This window comes from Balaenoptera borealis, assembly GCF_965194805.1.
Source record: "Balaenoptera borealis genome assembly, chromosome: 5".
Classification (NCBI taxonomy): domain Eukaryota; kingdom Metazoa; phylum Chordata; class Mammalia; order Artiodactyla; family Balaenopteridae; genus Balaenoptera; species Balaenoptera borealis.
The window spans coordinates 15,408,146-15,430,944 of NC_138862.1; the positions used below are offsets into that span (position 1 = coordinate 15,408,146).

A 22,799-nucleotide genomic window follows, 5' to 3' on the forward strand; every position below is an offset into this window, starting at 1 on the left:
TTCAGTTTTGGATTTTTAAAGGCAATTACCAGCTCTCTAACACAGGTTCTTTAAGGTTTCTGCTTACTTATTTAATCATTCCAAAACTGAAGTAATTTGAGCTTATAAGATTGCTGAAAATAATGATTATTAAAATGTGTGCAAAAGCAAACTTTGACTACATTAGATATGTGTACAAGATATGCCATTTTACACCTCCCTTTCTGAACTGAGATTTCTTGGTTCTGTCTTACAGATCTCTTGGCGTTCCAAACATTCAAATCTGATCAGTCTACAAATATAAATTGAGTTCTGACCATGTGTCAGGAGTTGGGAAAGGCTCTGAATGTATCCAGAGCCTCGACCCCATATGAAAATACCCTGCCTTCCTGGTGCTTGCAATCTAGAAGGAGAGAGAAACACTAAACAAGTGAACAAATAGTTAAAATTGGTAATAAATGCCAAGAAAGAAAAGTGCAGGGTGCTATGGAAGGGTAAAATTGGGTGGACATATTTTTCATTGTGGATGCAAAGAAAGCCTTTCTGAGTCATGAGGTATGAGGCACGAATAATGCTTCATTAGGAAAAGTGTGAGGAAAGGAATATTCAAGATGCTGAGAGCAGCTTGGGGAAATGTCCTGATACACAGAGTTGGACATGATTGAGAACCGGAAGAGAACTAGTTTGACAAGATCCAAGTGAGAAGGAGAGTTCCCCGCCATGTGGCTGAAATGAGGAGGAACACGAGAAGCAAACATGAGGTGAAGATGCTGATATTCTTGTGGCCTTGGTGGTGAGGACTCTGCCTTACGAAGCATATAGCTGAGTGAGTGAATGACTATCAGTTGGAAAGATAGAGCCAGGCTCAAAGGTTTCACATCAGCTTTAGAATCAATTCTCAGATCTTCAGGAAGGCTGGTAAGGACCTTGGAGGATCTGGGCTTCTGAGATGCAGATGAGGCTCCTCTGGTGCTACCCTCTCTCCAGCTCACATCAGCCACTCAGGGGTTACTGCAAATATTTACATAGTTGGAACCCTCCCTTGCCTGGAATGTTCTTCTTCTTCCCCCTTCAGTAACTCCCAGCTAGCCCTTAAGGCAAGGTTTAAAGGCTTCTTCCTCAGAGCACTCTTTCCTAACCTCCTACCCCAAAGCAAGTTCCACTTTTCAAATCTATCACATCTTTCTGCTTCCCTTCATGGAACCTGCATTCTGTCCCTGTGCCTCAATGTGCTCTTCTGCAAAATGGGCGGAGTAATATTAGTTCCCACCTCAGGGGGTCATGGTGACTCAAATATAAACCACAAAAGATAGTGCCTGGCCTATGGTAAAGGCTCAGTAACATTAGCTATCATTTGATAGAAGGTAGGCACAAAAGAATATATATTGTCTCAAAACATGAGAAGAATATATATTGCCTCAAAAATATATTTATATATTTTTATATTTATATATTATATAAATATAAAAATATATATTTATATATGTTTGAGACAATATATATTTAAGAATATATATTGTCTCAAAAATATATTTATATTGTCTCAAAACATGCAAAACTAATCCTTGCTGTTGAAAGTCAAGATAGTTGTGACATTGGGGCAGGGGGTGTAGCCGAGAAGGACCACAGAGGTTCTGATGGAGTTCTGTTTCTTGTCTGGGTGGTTGATTACATGACAGTGTTCATTTTGTGATAATTCATCTTTGAGCTCAAAACTTAGGATTTGTGCTTTTGCACTTTAATAAGAGTAGTACTTACCTCCCAAGGTGGCTATCAGTATTGACTCCATTAATACATGTAACAGTGCTAAGAAGAGTGTCTTAGAAGGAATATATAATAAAACACAAAACAAGTACTCACTATTTTAAGGAAAAGTTTATTTATAACCAAAAGAGAACAGAGACGAGTTGTGAGCCCTTCCTTTATAAAAATGACTTTTGGAGCTGGAAGGAGAAATGGAGAACATTAGTCCCCATTGGCTTTTAGACAGCAGTCCAACCATTCATGTTATGGTTTGGCCTCAGGAGGTGATGGGACTTGACTATAAGCAGTGAGCCATAGTTAGTGATCAGACCAGGGTTGGGACCCAGGTCTCCTGACATCCTGACTGCCCAGCCTGGTTCTTTTCTTCTCTACTCTCCTTACATATACAGTGAGTCCCCTACATACAAAACCTTCACGTTGCGAACTTTCAAAGATGTGAACGTGCATCTGGTAACAGCAAGGAACCAGAACCTGTGCCATCAACGTCAGGTGTGAGTGAAATTGCAGCTTGCCCTCTGTCTCCTATTACTGACGATCCTTCAGCTCGACCATCTCCCTCCTCCAGTCAGTAAGTCTTCTTGCCTGTTCACTCGATGCCAGCCCCTGGATGCCAGCTGTTGTACTGTACTGCTGTACTTTTCAAGGTACTGTACTGTAAGATTAAAATTGTTTTCTTTATTTTTTGTGTCTGTTTTTTATGTATTATTTGTGTGAAAAGTATTATAAACCTATTACAGTACAGTACTATATAGCCGATTGTGTCATTTGGGTACCTAGGCTAACTTTGTTGGACTTATGAACAAATCGGACTTATGAACGTGCTCTCAGAATGGAACTCGTTCATATGTGGGGGACTTAATGTATATGGAGGTAGCTAAATACCAACTTGGTTCAGACCTTCCACATGATGGATTTTTTTTTTATACTCTCAGGTTGCAATAATAGGATATAAAGATTTGAATAAATAAGACATTTTTTCTTTCAAAGATTTTACTACAGTTGTTTTCCACAGTGCTTTCACAAATGGACCAGTATTAGTATGAAAATTACAGTAAAATTGTTAAGGTGTGTGTGATGGTAGCCATGGTGCTGAAAATTGAAATGTTAGGAGAAACCCCAACTGCATATAGCATTTTGCTGACATTTGACATGTAAGATTATACTCGAGATTTTCTAGATACAGGGCACTATATTAATGTCCTGAGTATGACACTAAATATAAACTGATCTATGTAGGAGCTCTGAAAGAAATCAAAAAAGGAATCCGGTTCATTATTCAGTTCAGTCCTACAAATGTGTGCTTATGAATTGTAGGTTGTATAGATTGACTTCATTCATTCATTCATTCATTCATTAAATGAGCATTTATCAAGTTTCCCCTAATTGCCAGGCATAGTGCTAAATGATGAGGTTTCCTGTAAACAGAGCAGTCTGCCATCATTGAGTTTCTAATAAAGTAAACAGACATTTAGAGAGTTGATAGTGACCATGAGGGAACTGAGCAGGGCACTATGAGGGAAATTAATGTAACAAATTTAGATCAGACAGACAATGGATCGAAAGAGGCAATGGGGGAGAGGAACAATTAAGAATCTATTGTAATGGACTAGATGGAAGATCACGGTGATTTGGGCGAGTGTAGTGGTTCTCATCTAGGGGTGATTTCTACTTCAGAGGACATTTGGCAATGTCTGCAGACATTTTTTGGTTTTTACAGCTTGGGAGGAGGGTACCACTGACATCTAGTGGATAGAGTCCAGGGAAGTTGCTGAACGTCCTATAAGGCACACCACAGCCTCCGCAACAAATAATTTTCTGGCCCCAAATGTCAAAAGTTTTGAGGCTGAGAAACCCCAGGCTAGTATGACAGCAGTGGAGCTGCAGAGAAACAAATTAAAGAAATGTTTGGGGCATAAAACCAATAGTGTATGAAAACAGACTGGATGTAGTAGGAAAAGTAAGGATGACGTCCTGAGTTATTCGTTTTAATAACTGGATGGAAGGTGGTACATGTACTGAAATGAGAAACTTTAGAAAGGGACTTGGGAGGGAGCAATAATATGGCACAGAATTAAGAGATTGACATGCTTAGTCGGTAGGAAACAGTAACTAGAATTGGTTATGTGAATCTGGAGTTCAGAGGCAAGTCTGAATAAAAGAGAAAATTTGGGATCCTTGCTTAAAGATATTCAGTGTCTTAGAAGAAACACATGACATCACCTAAGGAAAAAAGTATAGATAAAGAAGTGGTCAAGAAGTGAGGATTTTGATCCCAAATCAGCTGGACATTCTTAGGAAGCTCTAAAAGCCACTTGATCTTTTGCTTTCAGTACCCTGGGTAACATTATAAGTAAACTCAAGTATACTCACCACTTGGAAAACACGTTTATAACATTTGGGTTCCTTAGTTTATTCTAAGCCATTTTTCTTTATGTCTAGTTATATTATTAAAATTAAGTAATTTTAAATGGATTGCTATCTAAGTAATGTCACCAGCTCTCACAAGATGCACAATGCTGCATGCTACTGTATTGCTTCATTATTAACCACGGTGTATTAATTTAAGCTTAAGATTTGGGAAATGGGGAAAAGACCGAATGCATTCAATTGGAAATTTTTATTCTTAAGAGGGCACTATGAAAATGTGAATCAAGAGTGACTAACAGTCATTTGGGGCAAAAAGATAACTAGATGCATATATACACAAGATACAGTGTTTCTAAAAAGCACAAAACAAATTAACAGCAGGTGCTGATCACTCATGAGTAACTTACACCATGAGCCTGTGTACATGAGCAGCGGAGGAAAGCATTTTAACAAGGAAATAAATTTCAGTTTTAAACTTTACAGATTTTACAGATGATACAGAAAAGTAACTTAAGTGTGCATGTATTCTTTAAGAAGCCTACTTTAGGAAATGCAATCTTTCTCATATTTCTACCAACCAAAAGGAACTTAAGACCAAGGGTAATGCAGGTAAAAGTAATAAAATTTCCTTCAATAGTATTGGACCAAATTACTATTACTACACTATTAACTGAGTCATTTCCTAACAGACAAAATATTTTAGGCTTTGCCATCTGGGGCATATTTAAACTAGAAATGTATGTGTAGATTAATTTAACCAAAAGAGTAAATTACCACAAATGAACTAATATATACTGAGTAATGAAAGCCTTGGAAAATACTTTGTATGCCGTAGCTCATATAATCCTCCAATGGTGCTACTGCGTTATTATCATTCTCATTTTACAGATGAAGATATCAAATCCTAGAGAGAGTGTGACAGTCAGTATAGAGTAGGTTTCACTGTAATAACAAACAGATATCAAAATCTTAATGGATTACAACACAAAATTTGTTTTCATTGATTTGTCAACAGTTTGCTGCTGATCTGACAACTATTGAAGCAACTCCTTCCCAAAAGGTGACTCAGGGATTCCAGGCTGCTTCCATCTTGACCACTAGAGCTTGCGGCTTTCAGAATTACTCTGGCAGGAGAAGATGGTGCTGGAGGGAAATGGGAGATCCTTTCACTGTTTTCCTTCTCACCCAGAAATGGCACATACTACTTCTACTCACATTTCATTGGTTAAATATGTATTATCACACCTAACTGAAAAGGTACAGGTTTTAATATGCCCCGGAAGAAGAGAAATGGATATAGGTAAGAATCAGCAATCTCTACTATAGGGAGATAAAAGTAATTTAACTAAGGCTACAAATCTAGAATTGGGTAAAACCAGGATTCAAACAGTTTGTTCAAAAGCTGACCTAATTCTAGAGTTTGGGATCTCAAGATCTAGACATGCAATATCTATTATCTATTAACCCCGTATGTACCAAGAAAAATAGGCCACTGATTATGCTTTATACAAATCTTTAGGTTTAAAATAAAATCCTCTAACAAGCTTTAGATTTATTCTCACTTTAAATAATACTTACTAAGGATTTATAAAGTACCCATTATTTGAATTTTGAAGCATCACTTCCTCATCAGGTTCTTCCCAAATTCCTAAAGAGGTTAAATTTCTCCTTTTCATCATGCCTTAAGTACCATTTTGTAAAACTCATCACATTTCTTTACTACCTTTGAGTTTCTTTATGGCAGCAACCATATTCCCACTGTGTCTCCAGGGTTTGGCCCAATGCCTCCCACAAAGGAAGCACTCAAATATGCATTGAATGAGCCAATGAATGAATGAATGAATGAATGACAGGAGAGTTTGTCTCTTTTCTGAAGCAAGTCATATCATTGTTTGACACTTTCCGGACTTAGAAATGTTCCTCGGCCAAATAAATGAAATTTACTCGTTTACAATTTCCAGCCAGCATTCGTATTTTTCTTATTTCTTCTCACTTGCCTAATACTATGACTACATTCTTTTAACACAGAGCTCTTCAAATTTCTGAAGATAACCTGCATATGCTCCTAATTTTTCTTGGTTTCATCAATCTATGCATGAGATGCATTCTTAAATCCAGATCAACCCTTCTTCTTATCTGTGGATTGTTCTGTTTTATCAACTATCATACAGAAGTATCCAGAACCAGGCACAGTATTTGAGGTATGAACTGACTAGCTTCCAACAGTGAGGTTATAAGCTCTCTTGGAGGATAGATGGTGCATGTTTCCCACTATAGGGTCTTCAGTAAAAAAAAAAAAAATATATATATATATATATATATATATATATGTGTATATATATATATATGTGTATATATATATATATATATATATATATATATATATATATATATGGCGTCTGGCACCACATATAAGGGTGAATGAATGCATCTGAAGTTATACTAGATTTCTTTTGTAATTCTTTCCTATTATAGGTCTATATACCTGTGGACATGTTTTTCAGATGAATTAACTCAGATTAGGTCAGTTGTCCAAAATCCATACTCAGAGGGAAAAAAACAAAACAAAACAAAAACAAAAACTCTATGAATGTTAATGCAGACCTAGCAAATATTTATAAAGAACATTCCTCCACAAAGCTCAGAGGAAATTAAGCCAAAATGATCAAATGATGATGATTTCCCCAGGGAAGTGTCCTTGTCCTTCTACAGAGAAATAGTCTCCAAACCTACAGTTCTAAAATAGCCTCTCTTCCAGCGTTCAAACGTGACAGTCAAAAGAAATCAAGAAAAGGAGCGGCGCTGGAAGCTGCCTCTTTCCCAGTTCTGCACGTGTAAATGGAAGCAATTTACAAGAGATTATCTTGGGTCTGAATAGGAAAGAAGGCACTTTAATCTTAGAGTACTGAAAGTATCTCATTTTTCTCCTCTTCCTCCTCCTCCTCCTTTTCTTCATCTTTGCCAGAGTTAAAATAAGAGCTCTTCTATTCTCTGAATACTGGCGTCCGAGATGGCGATTTTCCATCAAGTGATGGGAAGAGTCGTAGTTGGCCATCTCTACGAACCCCCTAACAGGCGCACGGGGACATTACCAAGGAGGCTCCTCTGCCACTCACAGCCCACAGCAGAGGCTGCCTTTGCTCTGACCAGCAGGTTAAATTTTCTGTCTTCAGGATGCAATACTCAATAGACTTTCCAGCATCACAGCGCAAAGTTGAGGGAGAGGGAGAATGTGTGTGCGTGTGTGCGTGTGTGAGTGTCTGGATCAGTGTATTGGAGCGGGCAGTAAATAAAGGCTGGGGCCAGCGTGGGGAAGAGGAAAGCAAGAATTGAGAAGCAAAAGCGTGGCTCGGATCCTAGTGAACCTGCTGGAGCTCATCCGGCTTGCTCAGAGCCCCTGCACCAACTCACCCAGTACCCCCTCTCCTTCCTCCTTCGCCTCCTCTCCCCCTTTCCCCTCCTTGTTTCGTTGCACCCTCCACCTACCCCCCCCCCCCACTTTCTCATCTGACCAGAGGACGGATGAGTGAGACGTTCCAGCAAATTGGGGCAGCAACTTTCCTCAGCTGGTCTCCCGGCTCCGGGAGCAGTTGCGCGCTGCTTCCCCGCGGTCTGCGGCCCATGGAGGAGGAGGAGGAGCCGCAGCCGTGATGGGCTAGCGGCGGAAACGAGGAGCCAGCCCCGAGCGAGCCCAGCGTCGCCAGCCAGCTCCGCGTTCCCACGCCGGTTCCCTCAATCTCTTTCCGGGGGGCCGGCGCGGGCAGAGGGGGGGTGGGGTGGGGTGAGGCGCGCAGGGTGCAAACGCGGAGCATCCCAGGGAGGATGAGGCGGGGACCCGACCTGAGCGGGCTGCCTCTCGAGGGCGTGCGACAGCGGCTGGGTCTGGGCATGAATTAAGAAGCTGGGAAGATGGAGCGCCGCACACTCCTGGCGCAGCCCGGGCTCTGGACCAGGGACACCAGCTGGGCACTTCTGTATTTCCTCTGCTACGTCCTCCCCCAGACGGCTCCGCAAGTACTCAGGATCGGTGAGTGAAACCCGGGGAACGCTCCAGGCAGCCGAGCGGCTCGGGGGCTGTGCTCTCTCCCCGCGGCCAGCGCGGGCTCAGCGGATCCCGGGCGAGGCAGTGCGCGTAGGCGCGGGGGCAGGAGCTGGGGGGAGTGGAAGTCAGCTCACCCGGGAGGCTCCGGGAGAGGAGAAGCCTCGTCACAGCTTCTCTCCTGGCGAGTGCCGGGCTTCCCCGGGAGGTACGGTTGGCGGGTTTTTTAATCTGGACTCCAGACACGCGGGCAAGAGAACAAGGGTTGGAGGCTCTCCTGCACAGGTACCCTACTCTGGGTGTGGGGTCGCGCTCGGTGTGGGAGCGGAGATGCGCTCTCCCCTTCACCTCGGTGGGCGTCGCGCTGTCCAGATCCGCCGCCCGGGTCCCTGGCCACCGGGGCTCTGGGTACTCGCGGGCATGCCCAGATCTCAGGAAGTAGAATTTGGGGACCACTAGGGACGCGAGGACTTCCCTGAGCCTGCTAGCCCCGATCCTCCAAGTTTGCATCCTCAAGTTGGGTTCTTCCACAAGGAGTCTCCAAAGTCTGGAGGATTCCACTAGAGTTGGGCAGAGTCGGGATCTTACTTCTGAGGGTTCCAGGAGTAGGGAGGACCGTCAAGTCAGTGCCGTAAGCCGGCACCTAAGTTTTCCACTTGCTCCCCAATCTGTCCCGCCAGCCTGCCACTGAGCATGATCCAGACCCTTCCAGGTAACTCCCTGGAAGACTCTGGACTTCCGTCTCGAGGGGGGGCGGTGGTGGGGATAAAAAGAGACTGGAAAACTAAACGTAGGAATCCCGGGGCAGCCTAAACCGGGTGAAATGGAAGCCCAGTAACAGGGAGAGGGTGGGAATTTTGCTAGTCTGTGGATTCAGGTACCTAAACGCACCCACCACCAGGGTTTGGTCTGTGGAGGCACCGAGCGATTTCTGAGCAGCTTTTTGGATTGAAAAGCTCTTTGACTACTTTAGTGTTCTCCCTTGCAAACTAAACCCAGTTTCTATTCCTTTGGTCTCAGTTTGTCCTTTTCCCCCAACCCACTGTGCTTCTTAAAGACCCAGTGAGCGAGGAGAGCCACAGGTGAAGTCTTGACACCACACCACACGGGGCTCCCAGCTTCGCCAGTTTCTCACACATTAGGCACCAAGAGTGAAGTCCTCACCTCTGAGGGCTTCTAACTCATAACATTTCCAGGAACGGACAGAAAGTGCACTCCTTAATGACGCCCCTAAGTGGCTGAAATTTCTCAATAACTTTATTAGTTCCGACCTGCAATTAAAGAACCTCTTTCCAAAGATTCAGAACGTGGTTCCTGTCATTGAATATGCCAATTTAAAATTAAAAAAAAAAAAAAAATAGAAGTTTACTACGCTGAAATGCATTTTCTCTAGGCACGTGGGATCTGATTTTCAAGGAAAGAAAGGTTCTCACATACTAACTTTTACTGCAGGCATCTTTTTCTAGACTAAGGATAGTGATAATGCACATTTTGGTGGTTAATTTAGACTGTTCATTTAAAAGGTCCCAAAGTATTCCTTTTACAAAAAAATACCACTCATAACTAAAATATCCTTCACCTTAGATATGTTCTAACTTTAAAATCCTTTTTTTCTTTCTTTCTTTCTTTTTTTTTTTTTTTTTTTGATGCAATCAACCCTACACACTCTGGTAACAAAATTCCTGTGGACAGCATGAAGTAAACAATCAGTGTGTTACAGTTTACAATGTTCATTAACTTAATTGGTGCTTTGCATATATTTTATTTTATTTATTTTTTTAACTTCTTTATAGGAGTATAACTGCTTTACAATGGTGTGTTAGTTTCTGCTTTGTAACAAAGTGAATCCGCTATGTGTATACATTTATCCCCATATCCCCTCCCTCTTACGTCTCCCTCCAACCCTCCCTATCCCACCCCTCTAGGTGGTCACAAAGCACTGAGCTAATCTCCCTGTGCTATGTGGCTGCTTCCCACTAGGTATCTATTTTACATTTGGTAGTGTATATATGTCCATCTTACTCTCTCACTTCGTCCCAGCTTACCCTTCCCTCTCCCTGTGTCCTCAAGTCCATTCTCTAGGTCTGAGTCTTTATTCCTATCCTGCTCCTAGGTTTTTCAGAACCATTTTTTTTTTTTTTAAGATAACATATGTATGTGTTAGCTTATGGTATTTGTTTTTCTCTTTCTGACTTACTTCACTCTGTATGACAGACTCTAGGTCCATCCAACTGACTACAAATGACCCAGTTTCGTTCCTTTTTATGGCTGAGTAATATTCCATTATATATATGTGCCACATCTTCTTTATCCATGCATCTGTCGATGGACACTTAGGTTGCTTCCATGTCCTGGTTATTATAAATAGAGCTGCAATGAACATTGTGGTGACTTTTTTGAATTATGGTTTTCTCAGGGTATATGCCCAGTAGTGGGATTGCTGACTCATATGGTAGTTCTATTTTTAGATTTTTAAGGAACCTCCATACTATTCTCCATAGTGACTGTATCAATTTACATTCCCACCAACAGGGCAAGAGGGTTCCCTTTTCTCCACACCCTCTCCAGCATTTATTGTGTGTAGATTTTTTGATGATGGCCATTTTGACTGGTGTGAAGTGATACCTCATTGTAGTTTTGATTTGCATTTCTCTAAGGATTAGTGATGTTGAGCATCCTTTCATGTGCTTCTTGGCCATCTGTATATCTTCTTTGGAGAAATGTCTGTTTAGGTCTTCTGCCCATTTTTGGCTTGGGTTGTTTGGGTTTTTTTGATATTGAGCTGCATGAGCTGCTTGTAAATTTTGGAGATTAATCCTTTGTCAGTTGCTTCATTTGCAAATATTTTCTCCCTTTCTGAGGGATGCCTTTTCATCTTGTTTATGATTTCCTTTGTGGTGTAAAAGCTTTTAAGTTTCATTAGGTCCCATTTGTTTATTTTTATTTTTATTTCCATTTCTCTAAAAGGTGGGTCAAAAAGGATCTTGCTGTGATTCAAGTCATAGAGTATTCTGCCTATGTTTTCCTCTAAGAGTTTTCTAGTGTCTGGCCTTACATTTAGGTCTTTAATCCATTTTGAGTTTATTTTTGTATATGGTGTTAGAGAGTGTTCTAATTTCATACTTTTACATGTACCTGTCCAGTTTTCCCAACACCACTTATTGAAGAGGCTGTCTTTTCTCCACTGTATATGCTTGCCTCCTTTATCAAAGATAAGGTGACCATATGTGTGTGGGTTTATCTCTGGGCTTTCTATCCTGTTCCATTGATCTGTATTTCTGTTTTTGTCCCAGTACCATACTGTCTTGATTACTGTAGCTTTGTAGTATAGTCTGAAGTCCAGGAGCCTTATTCCTCCAGCTCCATATTTCTTTCTCAAGATTGCTTTGGTTATTCGGGATCTTTTCTGTTTCCATACAAATTGTGAAATTTTTGGTTCTAGTTCTGTGAAAAATGCCAGTGGTAGTTTGATATGGATTGCAATAAATCTGTGGATTGCTTTGGGTAGTATAGTCATTTTCAAAATGTTGGTTCTTCCAATCCAAGAACATGGTATATCTCTCCATCTGTTTGTATCATCTTTAATTTCTTTCATCAGTGTCTTATAGTTTTCTGCATACAGGTCTTTTGTCTCCTTAGGTAGGTTTATTCCTAGATATTTTATTATTTTTGTTGCAATGGTAAATGGGAGTCTTTCCTTAATTTCTCTTTCAGATTTTTCATCATTAGTGTATAGGAATGCAAGAGATTTCTTTGCATTAATTTTGTATCCTGCTACTTTACCAATTTCTTTATTAGCTCTAGTAGTTTTCTAGTAGCATCTTTAGGATTCTGTAAGTATAGTATCATGTCAGCTGCAAAGAGTGACAGCTTTACTTCTTCCTTTCCTATTTGGATTCCTTTTACCTCTTTTTCTTCTCTGATTGCTGTGGCTAAAACTTCCAAAATTAGGGTGAATAATAGTGATGAGAGTGGACAACCGTGTCTTCTTCCTGATCTTAGAAGAAATGGTTTCAGTTTTTCACCATTGAGAATGTTGGCTGTGGGTTTGTCATATATGGCCTTTATCATGTTGAGGTAAGTTCCCTCTATGCCTACTTTCTGGAGGGCTTTTATCCTAAATGGGTGTTGAATTTTGTTGAAAGCTTTTTCTGCATCTATTGAGATGATCATATGGTTTTTCTCCTTCAGTTTGTTAATATGGTTTATCACATTGATTGATTTGGGTATATTCAAGATTCCTTGCATTCCTGGGATAAATGATATTTGATCATGGTGTATGATCCTTTTAATGTGCTGTTGGATTCTGTTTACTAGTATTTTGTTGAGGATTTTTGCATCTATATTCATCAGTGATATTAACCTGTAGTTTTCTTTCTTTGTGACATCTTTGTCTGGTTTTGGTATCAGAGTGATGGTGGCCTCATAGAATGAGTTTGGGAGTGTTTCTCCTTCTGCTATATTTTGGAAGAGTTTGAGAAGGATAGGTGTTAGGTCTTCTCTAAATTTTTGATAGAATTCATCTGTGAAGCCATCTGGTCTGGGGCTTTTGTTTGTTGGAAGATTTTTAATCACAGTCTCAATTTCAGTGCTTGTGATTGGTTTGTTTATATTTTCTATTTCTTCCTGGTTCAGTCTCAGAAGTTTGTGTTTTCTAAGAATTTGTCCATTCCTTCCAGGTTGTCCATTATATTGGCATAGAGTTGCCTGTAGTAATCGCTCATGATCCTTTGTATTTCTGCAGTGTCAGTTGTTACTTCCCCTTTTTCATTTCTAATTCTATTGATTTGAATCTTCTCCCTTTTTTTCTTGATGAGTCTGGCTAGTGGTTTATCAATTTTGTTTATCTTCTCAAAGAACCAGCTTTTAGTTTAATTGATCTTTGCTCTTATTTCCTTCATTTCTTTTTCATTTATTTCTGATCTGATCTTTATGATTACTTTCCTTCTGCTAACTGTGGGTTTTTTTTGTTGTTGTTGTTCTTCTTTCTCTAATTGCTTTAGGTGTAAGGTTATGTTATTTATATCAGATGTTTCTTGTTTTTTAAGGTAGGATTGTATTGTTATAAAATTCCCTCTTGGAACTGCTTTTGCTGCATCCCATAGGTTTTGGGTCATCGTGTTTTCATTGTCATTTGTTTCTAGGTATTTTTTCATTTCCTCTTTGATTTCTTCAGTGATCTCTTGATTATTAAGTAATGTATTGTTTAGCCTCCATGTGTTTTTATTTTTTACAGATTTTTTCCTGTAATTGATATCTAGTCTCATAGCATGTGGTCAGAGAAGATACTTGATATGATTTCAATTTTCTTACATGTACCAAGGCTTGATTTGTGACCCAAGGTATGATCTATCCTGGAGAATGTTCCATGAGCACTTGAAAAGAATGTGTATTCTGTTGTTTTTGGATGGAATGTCTTATAAATATCAATTAAATCCATCTTGTTGAATGTATCATTTAAAGCTTGTGTTTCCTTATTGATTTTCATTTTGGATGATCTGTCCATTGGTGAAAGTGAGGTGTTAAAGTCCCCTACTATGATTATGTTACTGTTGATTTGCCCTTTTATGGCTGTTAGCATTTGCCTTAAGTATTGAGGTGCTCCTAAGTTGGGTAAATAAATATTTACAGTTGTTATATTTTCTTCTTGGATTGATCCCTTGATCATTATGTAGTGTCCTTCTTCTTGTCTTTTAATAGTCTTTATTTTAAAGTCTATTTTGTCTGATATGAGAATTGCTACTCCAGCTTTCTTCTGATTTCTATTTGTAATGAATATCTTTTTCCATTCCCTCACTTTCAGTCTGTATGTGTCCCTAGGTCGGAAGTGGGTCTCTTGTAGACAGCATATATACGGGTCTTGTTTTTGTATCCCTTTAGCCAATCTATGTCTTTTGGTTAGAGAATTTAATACATTTATATTTAAGGTAGTTATTGATATGTAGGTTCCTATTACCGTTTTCTTCATGATTTGGGTTTGTTATTGTAAGTCTTTTCCTTCTCTTGTGTTTCCTGCCTAGAGAAGTTCCTTTAGCATTTGTTGTAAAGCTGGTTTGATGGTGCTGAATTCTTTTAACTTTTGCTTGTCTGTAAAGGTTTTCATTTCTTTGTTGAATCTGAATGAGATCCTTGATGGAGAGAGTAATCTTGACTGTAGGTTTTTCCCTTTCATCGCTGTAAATATGTCCTGCCACTCCAGTCTGGCTTGTAGAGTTTCTTCTGAATGATCAGCTGCTAACCTCATGGATATTCACTTGTATGTTATTTGTTGTTTTTCCCTTGCTGCTTTTAATATTTTTTCTTTGTATTTAATTTCTGATAGTTTGATTAATATGTGTCTTGGCATGTTTCTCCTTGGATTTATCCTGTATAGGACTCTCTGTGCTTCCTGCACTTGATTGACTGTTTCCTTTCCCATGTTAGGGAAGTTTTCACCTATAATCTCTTCAAATATTTTCTCAGTCCCTTTCTTTTTCTCTTCCTCTTCTGGGACCCCTATAATTCGAATGTTTGTGTGTTTAATGTTGTGCCAGATGTCTCTGAGACCGTCCTCCATTCTTTTCATTCTTTTTTCTTTATTCTGCTCTGTGGTCATTATTTCCACTATTTTATCTTTTTTTTTATCTTTTAACGTTACTTATCCGTTCATCTCCCTCAGTTATTCTGCTTTTGATTCCTTCTAGAGAATTTTAAATTTCATTTATTGTGTTGTTCATCATTGTTTATTTGCTCTTTAGTTCTTCTAGGTCCTTGTTAAACGTTTCTTGTATTTTCTCCCTTCTATTTCCAAGATTTTGGATCATCTTTACTATCATTACTCTGAATTCTTTTTCAGGTAGACTGTCTATTTCCTCCTCATTTGTTAGGTCTGGTGTGTTTTTACCTTGCTCCTTCATCTGCTGTGTGTTTCTCTGTCTTCTCATTTTGCTTAACTTAATTTTTTTGGTGTCTCCCCTTCACAAGCTGCAGGTTCATAGTTCCCATTATTTTTGGTGTCTGCTCCTAGTGGGTAAGGTTGGTTCAGTGGGTTGTGTAGGCTTCCTGGTGGAGGGGACTAGTACCTGTGTTCTGGTGGATGAGGCTGGATCTTGTCTTTCTGGTGGGCAGGACTGCATTCGGTGGTGTGTTTTGGGGTGTCTGTGACCTTATTATGATTTTAGGCAGCCTCCCTGCTGATGGGTGGGGTTGTGTTCCTGTCTTGCTAGTTCTTTGGCATAGAGTGTCCAGCACTGTAGATTGCTGGTCATTGAGTGTAGCTGGGTCTTAGCAGTGAGATGGAGATCTCCGGGAGAGCTTTTGCTGTTTGATGTTACATGGAGTTGGGAGGTCTCTGGTGAACCAATGTCCTGAACTCGGCTCTCCCACCTCAGAGGCACAGGCCTGACACCGGCCGGGGCACCAAGACCTGTCAGCCACACGGCTCAGAAGAAAAGGGAGGGAAAAAAAAGAAAGAAAGACAAAAATAATAAAATAAAATGAAGTTATTAAAATAAAAAAAATATTAAAAATTAAAAAGTTCTTAGGAAAAGAAAGAAAGAAGAGAGCAAACAAACCAAAAAACAAATCCACCAATGATAATAAGTGCTAAAAACTATACTAAAAAAAAAAAAAAAAAAAAAAAAACCCAGACGGACAGAACCCTAAGACAAATGGTAAAAGCAAAGCTATACAGACAAAAACACCCAAAGAAGCATACACATACACACTCACAAAAAGAGAAAAAGGAAAAAAAATATATGTATATATCTATATATAAAAAAAGGAAGAGAACAACCAAATCAGTAAACAAATCTACCAATGATAATAAACTCTAAAAACTAAACTAAGATAAACATAAAACCAGAAACAAATTAGATGCAGGAAGCAAACCCCAAGTCTACAGTTGCTCCCAAAGTCCACCGCCTCCATTTTAGGGTGATTCGTTGTCTATTCAGGTATTCCTCAGATGCATAGTACATCAAATTGATTGTGGAGATTTAATCCGCTGCTCCTGAGGCTGCTGGGAGAAATTTCCCTTTCTCTTCTTTGTTCACACAGCTCCTGGGGTTCAGCTTTGGATATGGCCCTGCCTCTGCGTGTAGGTCGCCTGAGGGCATCTGATCTTTGCTCAGACAGGACGGGGTTAAAGTAGCAGCTGATTAGGGGCTCTGGCTCACTCAGGCCGGGGGGGAGGGAGGGGTACGGAATGCGGGGCAAGCCTGCAGTGGCAGAGGCCAGAATGACGTTGCACCAGCCTGAGGTGCACCATGCATTCTCCTGGGGAAGTTGTTCCTGGATCAAGGGACCCTGGCAATGGTGGGTTGCACAGGTTCCCAGGAGGGGTGATGTGGAGAGTGACCTGTGCTCACACACAGGCTTCTTGGTGGCTGCATCAGCAGCCTTAGCATCTCATGCCCGTCTCTGGGGTCCTCGCTGATAGTCGTGGCTCACGCCCATCTCTGGAGCTCGTTTAAGCAGTGCTCTGAATCCCCTCTCCTCGCATACCCTGAAACAATGGTCTCTTGCCTCTTAGGCAGTTGCAGATATTTTCCTGGACTCCCTCCTGGCTAGCTGTGGTGCACTAGCCCCCTTCAGGCTGTGGTCACACAGCCAACCCCAGTTCTCTCCCTAGGATCCGACCTCCGAAACCCGAGCCTCAGCTCCCTGCCCCCACCTGTCCCGGCGGGTGAGCAGACAAGCCTCTCGGGCTGGTGAGTGCTGGTCGGCACTGATCCTCTGTGCAAGAATCTCTCCGCTTTGCCCTCTGCACCCCTGCTGCTGTGCTCTCCTCTGTGGCTCCGAAGTTTCCCCCTCCACCCCCTGCAGTCTCCGCCCGCAAAGGGGCTTCCTAGTGTGTGGAAACCTTTCCTCCTTCACAGCTCCCTCCCACTGGTGCAGGTCCCATCCCTATTCTTTTGTCTCTGTTTTTTCTTTTTTCTTTTGCCCTACACAGGCACGTGGGGAGTTTCTTGCCTTTTGGGAAGTCTGAGGTCTTCTGCCAGCATTCAGTAGGTGTTCTGTAGGAGTTGTTCCACAAGTAGATGTATTTCTGATGTATTTGTGGGGAGGAAGGTGATCTCCACGTCTTACTCCTCCACCATCTTGAAGGTCTCTATATATTTTATATATTTAAAAAAAGACAAATCTATACATACTCGAACAAGGTATGCCAGCCAACAGCCCTCCTTTTTGTACGATAAACTTTAGATAGCATTTTCCTCCCCTACATTACCCAAATCTAAAGGAGTTCCGGGAGAGGGTGAGAAAGGATGTTTGAAGACATATCTACTCTCAGATCTGAGTATATATCTAAGCTCCATGCAATCACACTCATCCATTTAAAAGTAGTTTTCAAAGTGGAAACAACCCAGCATGATTCACTGACCTTAAAATATATGCTACACTATAATGAGATTTCCTTTTTCTAAATGTGAGCCAAACTGCATAAAGTAAAATTGCAAGACCTGGTGCCGTTTATGTGCAGTACAAACATCTTACTCCTTCTGGCTCTGAGTGACCTGTGCTTGGCATGACCACCCTGTATATACCTAAGGAATATGCTTACTTTTATTTTATTTTATTTTATTTTATTTTTTAAACATATTTATTGGAGTATAATTGCTTTACAGTGGTGTGTTAGTTTCTGCTGTATAACAAAGTGAATCAGCTATACATTTACATATATCCCCATATCTCTTTTCTCTTGCATCTCCCTCCCACCCTCCCTATCCCACCCCTCTAGGTGGACACAATGCACTGAGCTGATCTCCCTGTGCTATGCGGCTGCTTCCCACTAGCTACCTATTTTACATTTGGTAGTGTATATATGTCCGTGCCACTCTCTCACTTTGTCTCAGCTTACCCTTCCCCCTCCCCATGTCCTCATGTCCGTTCTCTTTCAGCACCATGGAAACCAGCTTTAGCTCAGAGGAAACGTGCCTCTCTACAGTGAGTTTCTTATGTCAGTCAAGTCTAACATTGAATACAAAATATCAAAGGAGTTGGGGACTGAGCAAGTGTGTGTGTGTGTTTGTGTGTGTGTGTGTGTTGAGGGAAGGAAAGAGAAGAATTGAAATCCTTTATTTTTCATCTCTTTCTCTTTCTAACAAACCATTAACCAACCAACCAACAAAAATGGGCTCTTGATTATTAACATGCATTAATATTACAAGTGTTCCAGTAACTTAAAATAACCCAAGGTGAAGTACAACATAAATCTCTGGCACTTTGCACAGTGCTTACATAGAGAAGGCACTTGAATCTTGAATGAATTGATTACAGGTCTACTCCTCTTGCAAAAGTGTCTGCTTAAACTTCAGCCATTGAGAAAAAAGTGAATGAAAGGTATAAAATTTAAGGTAAAATTAATGCATCCTAAGCATTAGAGAGGTATTTGAACATATGTATGGTTCTTGCACATATTGTGGATGTCTGTTGAAAAGTTTACAATCTTACACCACAGCTTATAGTCATGAAGGGAGTTCTATAGGATGGAGGGGCCCTAAGCATTATTACTAACTACACTTCAAAGGTTTCCCAGCAGCCAGCATGGAAGAGAAATATGGCTGGCTTCTGGAAAATATCTAGAAGATGATGGGGTTATTCCTGTCTTTCTGTCTCATAGCCTAATGTTTGTCAACAACAAATTAATCACACACACACACACACAGAGACACTCTTCAGTCACAGACCTCTCTCTCACATGGCTAGACCCACCTAGCTGGGTCTAGGTGACCTGAGTAGATGGCATTGTACCACCATTAGTGGACAAAAAAAAAAGAAAAACAATTCCATATGCATATGCAATTTCTGGGACAGATGTATCATATTTCTAATAATAATAGTAACAGAAAGATACATTTATATAGTATATTTTTATGCATCATCTCAACATACACAATCACAGAGGTAGTGGTTAAAGCATAGGATTTAAGAGTTAAGTGGTGGGTAGCCAGGTTTTCTGACACATGATTTGTTGTCAGAAAGCACAGGCTTGGGTCCCACCTCCAAGACTTACTAGAAATGTGTCTCAGGGAGACATTCAATCTCACCAGGCTTTTGTTTTGCATCTGAAAAATCAAATTAAAGCAATTGCAACCTCACAATGTCATTGGTAAGAGTACAGAAAATAGACTATGAAAGGGATTTAAGCAGTCTATGGATTCATGAGTTGCATTATAATTGTTTTGTTGTTTTGTTTTTACTTTTTAAAATTATTATCATTGAAATTTTCTTCCTCAACAGGGACTTAATAGTTAATATGGTATATTTTAAGACCTTTAATATTTCTGAGCCCAGATCTCTTCATCTGTGAATTAGCAGTAATGATATCTGCCTTCCCTATTTCACAGGGGAGGATCAAATAAACTAATTTTTGTTATTTGCAAACAAACCACTAAATAAATACAATGTATTACTATTATGTAAGTAAATATAGTGTGCAAAGAGAAATACTGTGGAAATTTATATGAATAGCATGGAAGTTTAAATGGCAATATAATTGTTCAAATGTTTTTATCTCCTTAAGAGAGATCCGGGTGTATATTATTTCAATCATCAAGTTGGCTGTAGCATCATTTTTTAATTTTTTTAATTTATTTTATTTTATTTTTTTCATCATTTTTTAAATATTTAATCCTAATTACCTCCAAAGTTCCAAGTAATGTTTACTACATATTTGTTCATATTTTTGCTTAAGTGGACAAAAGCTCACAGCTTTATCCTTTAATCACTGAATTCTTTTGTCATTTTAATATTAATTCTTCATTCAACAGACAAATATTTATTACGTGCTTACTCCCCTACCATGAACCAGACACATGCAGGACATGGCACAGTGAACAAAATGGGCAGACACATCTGCCCCCTTGACGCTTGTATTCTAGTGGTTTACAATCTATGTTACCACTGAAATTTTTCACTAGGCCTTCAGTGCAGATACTTTTCATATTTTAATTTCAAATATTATTTGAAGAGAGTTTTCTGTTCATCATGGAGCGTTTTCCATTCATCTTCTGCCCTCATTGACTCTATCAATGGCATGCCAACATGGAATAAGTTCAAGCCTTCAAATGTACAGAGGACAGACAGAGTGGGTTCATGCTGCCGAACCTAGAGCAGGTTTGCCTCTGTTTAGGAAGATCTGTTTGGCGTGAGGTAGATTTCACCCTGAGACAGTATGTTGGTCTCAACATTAACTTGAAAACTCCACTGACCCTGGGAGAAAAATCTGGGAGAGAAGCTATCTGATAGATGATGAAAAGAGAGTCTCTGGCTAATGTGAACATATTTCTGCAATGAGCAGATCTTTTGCCTTATTATTTTATCTGCATAATTCACCTTTTTCTTTAGTATTGATTTTACAGGTCTAATATTTATATTGTGTAGACCTGACCTGTAGCGCTTTTCTTATATGGTTTCTAATCTACAGTTTTCATTGAGAAGACCATGACTTGGTGGCTTTGCCTGAGTTCAAGTGCTAGTTAGTAGAAATGCTGGGACTTGCAGCTAGACATTCTGATCTCAAGTTTCAAGCTCCTTGCATTAAATTATGCTGAATTGTGTATGGACTTGTGTATGTAGTTATGTAACTGTTTAAACGAAGCTGAAGTCAAATATCAGAGAAATGAACTATTGCTCTTAGTTATTCAGAGGTAACTACATAAAGCAAAGTTAATGTGATTTATATTTGAGTATATTTTAGACAATTAGCAAAGAGGAAAGTTGGTATTATCATTGGACTCTCCAGAATTTCTCTTTAAGAAGGGGTTAAGGAAGATCTAATCTAATCTAGTTGGAGGGGAAACCTTGTTACCTAATACCTAACCAACACACTGTTTGTAATTAGATTGTACACTTAATTAGAATGGTTTTGAAAGAAGATTGATAGAGATAGTAGTGGTGGTGAGTTTCTATAGCCTCTTAATCCTCTTTTGTTAACAGATAATTATCCATCTAATATATAAAATATTATCTATGTCCTAAAATTTTCCAGAAGTCATTTCAGTTCAGAGAAAGAATAATGGAGAACTCCAGGTAGAAGGGGATTCACATCTTTTTTTTTTTAAGAAGTTTTTTTTTTTTTTTTAGTTTATTTTGGCTGGATTGGGTCTTCATTGCTGGGCGAGGGCTTTCTCTAGTTGCGGCGAGTGGGGGCTACTCTTCCTTGCAGTGTGCAGGCTTCTCATTGCAGTGGCTTCTCTTGTTGCGGGGCACGGGGTCTAGGCGCACGGGCTTCAGTAGTTGTGGAACGCAGGCTCAGTAGTTGTGGTGTATGTGCTTAGTTGCTCCACGGCATGTGGGATCTTCCGGGACCAGGGCTGGAACCCTTGTGCCCTGCACTGGCAGGCAGATTCTTAACCACTGTGCCACCAGGGAAGTCCAGATTCAAATCTTTAATTTCCTTTTTCTAACTGACTGACCTCGAGAAAATTACTACGTGTTTGTGTGTTGTTGTTGTTGTTAGGTATAGAAGGAGAAATAATAATAACAAACTCATGGGTTTACTGCAAAGAAGAAATGTGATATCATATGTAAAATGCATGGTCTGTGTTAGGGTTAATGAAGTTACCTCCCAATCTTTTTTTGGTTAATGAACAGGGTAGGAGTTTTGTGCTGAAAAATAATTTATTTGTCTGGTCAAGTAAGTGTGGGAAAATGCTCTCCCTTAGAGACTCATGAGGCAGGTTTGTATATTAAAAGCTCTTTGTAATTCTGCACAAAGAAATCTGTTTTGTTGTTGTTGTTTAATCTGGTATCTCCTACATTTTAATTATCAGAGGACCCTTACTTAAATCACAGCTATTAAGGTCCCACTGAACTCATGCTGCTCAGAACATATTTATGGAAACACTGGACAATCAAACCGTTGAAATGTCAATATATACACCAAAACTTACATGACCACACATCCTACTGCTTCTTCAGTCTCACCCAAATTCTGCCCACTCCTTATTTCAGAACTTTTCCACAAAACTTTAAGAGTAGATTTAAAATGTTTAGATACCTATTGTTCTCTATTATAAAGAAAACATTCTTAAAACCACATTACCTATTCTGAAGGTATATCATTTTTATTAGCTTAAAATGGGCCCGTTTTAAGCTAATAAAAATGATATATGGGCCTGTTTTCTTGTTTTTGTTTTTACTAGACTTTAACATTGTTTTAAATGGAAAAATATTATATTAGATTGATAATATATTTTCCAAGAATATAATTTGTAGTAAGTTAAAGTTCTATTTATATTTAAAGTTCAAACTACTTATCTTTGAAATGTGTATCTGATTTTTTCAATTATAGATTTCCAAAGAGAAATGGAAACATTTAAATTAAAAGGAATGTATACCAGCTACATGAACTAAATAAATTTCTCATCTTGATTTTCTACTGAGATCAAGTTGTGATATCAAATTGGAAACACCTAAACTCTTATTACATCAGCACTCCAATATTAGTACTTGTAAGTCAATTGGAAAAAATCATTTATCGTAGAGCAGAAAAAATAAAAAATAAAGAGGTAAAAATATCCTATTTTGTTATTTATGCTACTTGTAAACTACTAAAAAATAAAAACCTTTCCTATATGACTTGGGCAATATTTTACTCTCTTTTTGTTCTTATTCAAAATTTAGGGGTTTTTAAAACATGTAATTTTGTATAATGTTATGTTAA

General features: G+C 39.5%; 1 protein-coding gene across 9 annotated transcripts in view; it reads left to right on the forward strand.

Annotated features, from left to right (window-relative positions):
* Nucleotides 1-7,944: 7,944 nt before the first annotated feature.
* Nucleotides 7,945-22,799, forward strand: part of GRIK1 (glutamate ionotropic receptor kainate type subunit 1) — a 425,622-nt gene continuing 410,767 nt past the window's right edge. For all 9 annotated transcript variants that reach the window (XM_082391894.1, XM_082391896.1, XM_082391895.1 and 6 more), the window contains exon 1: nucleotides 7,945-8,137. In XM_082391894.1, the coding sequence (XP_082248020.1) occupies nucleotides 8,020-8,137 (118 nt within the window). In that variant the 5' untranslated portion in view covers nucleotides 7,945-8,019. The remainder of the gene's footprint in view (nucleotides 8,138-22,799) is intronic.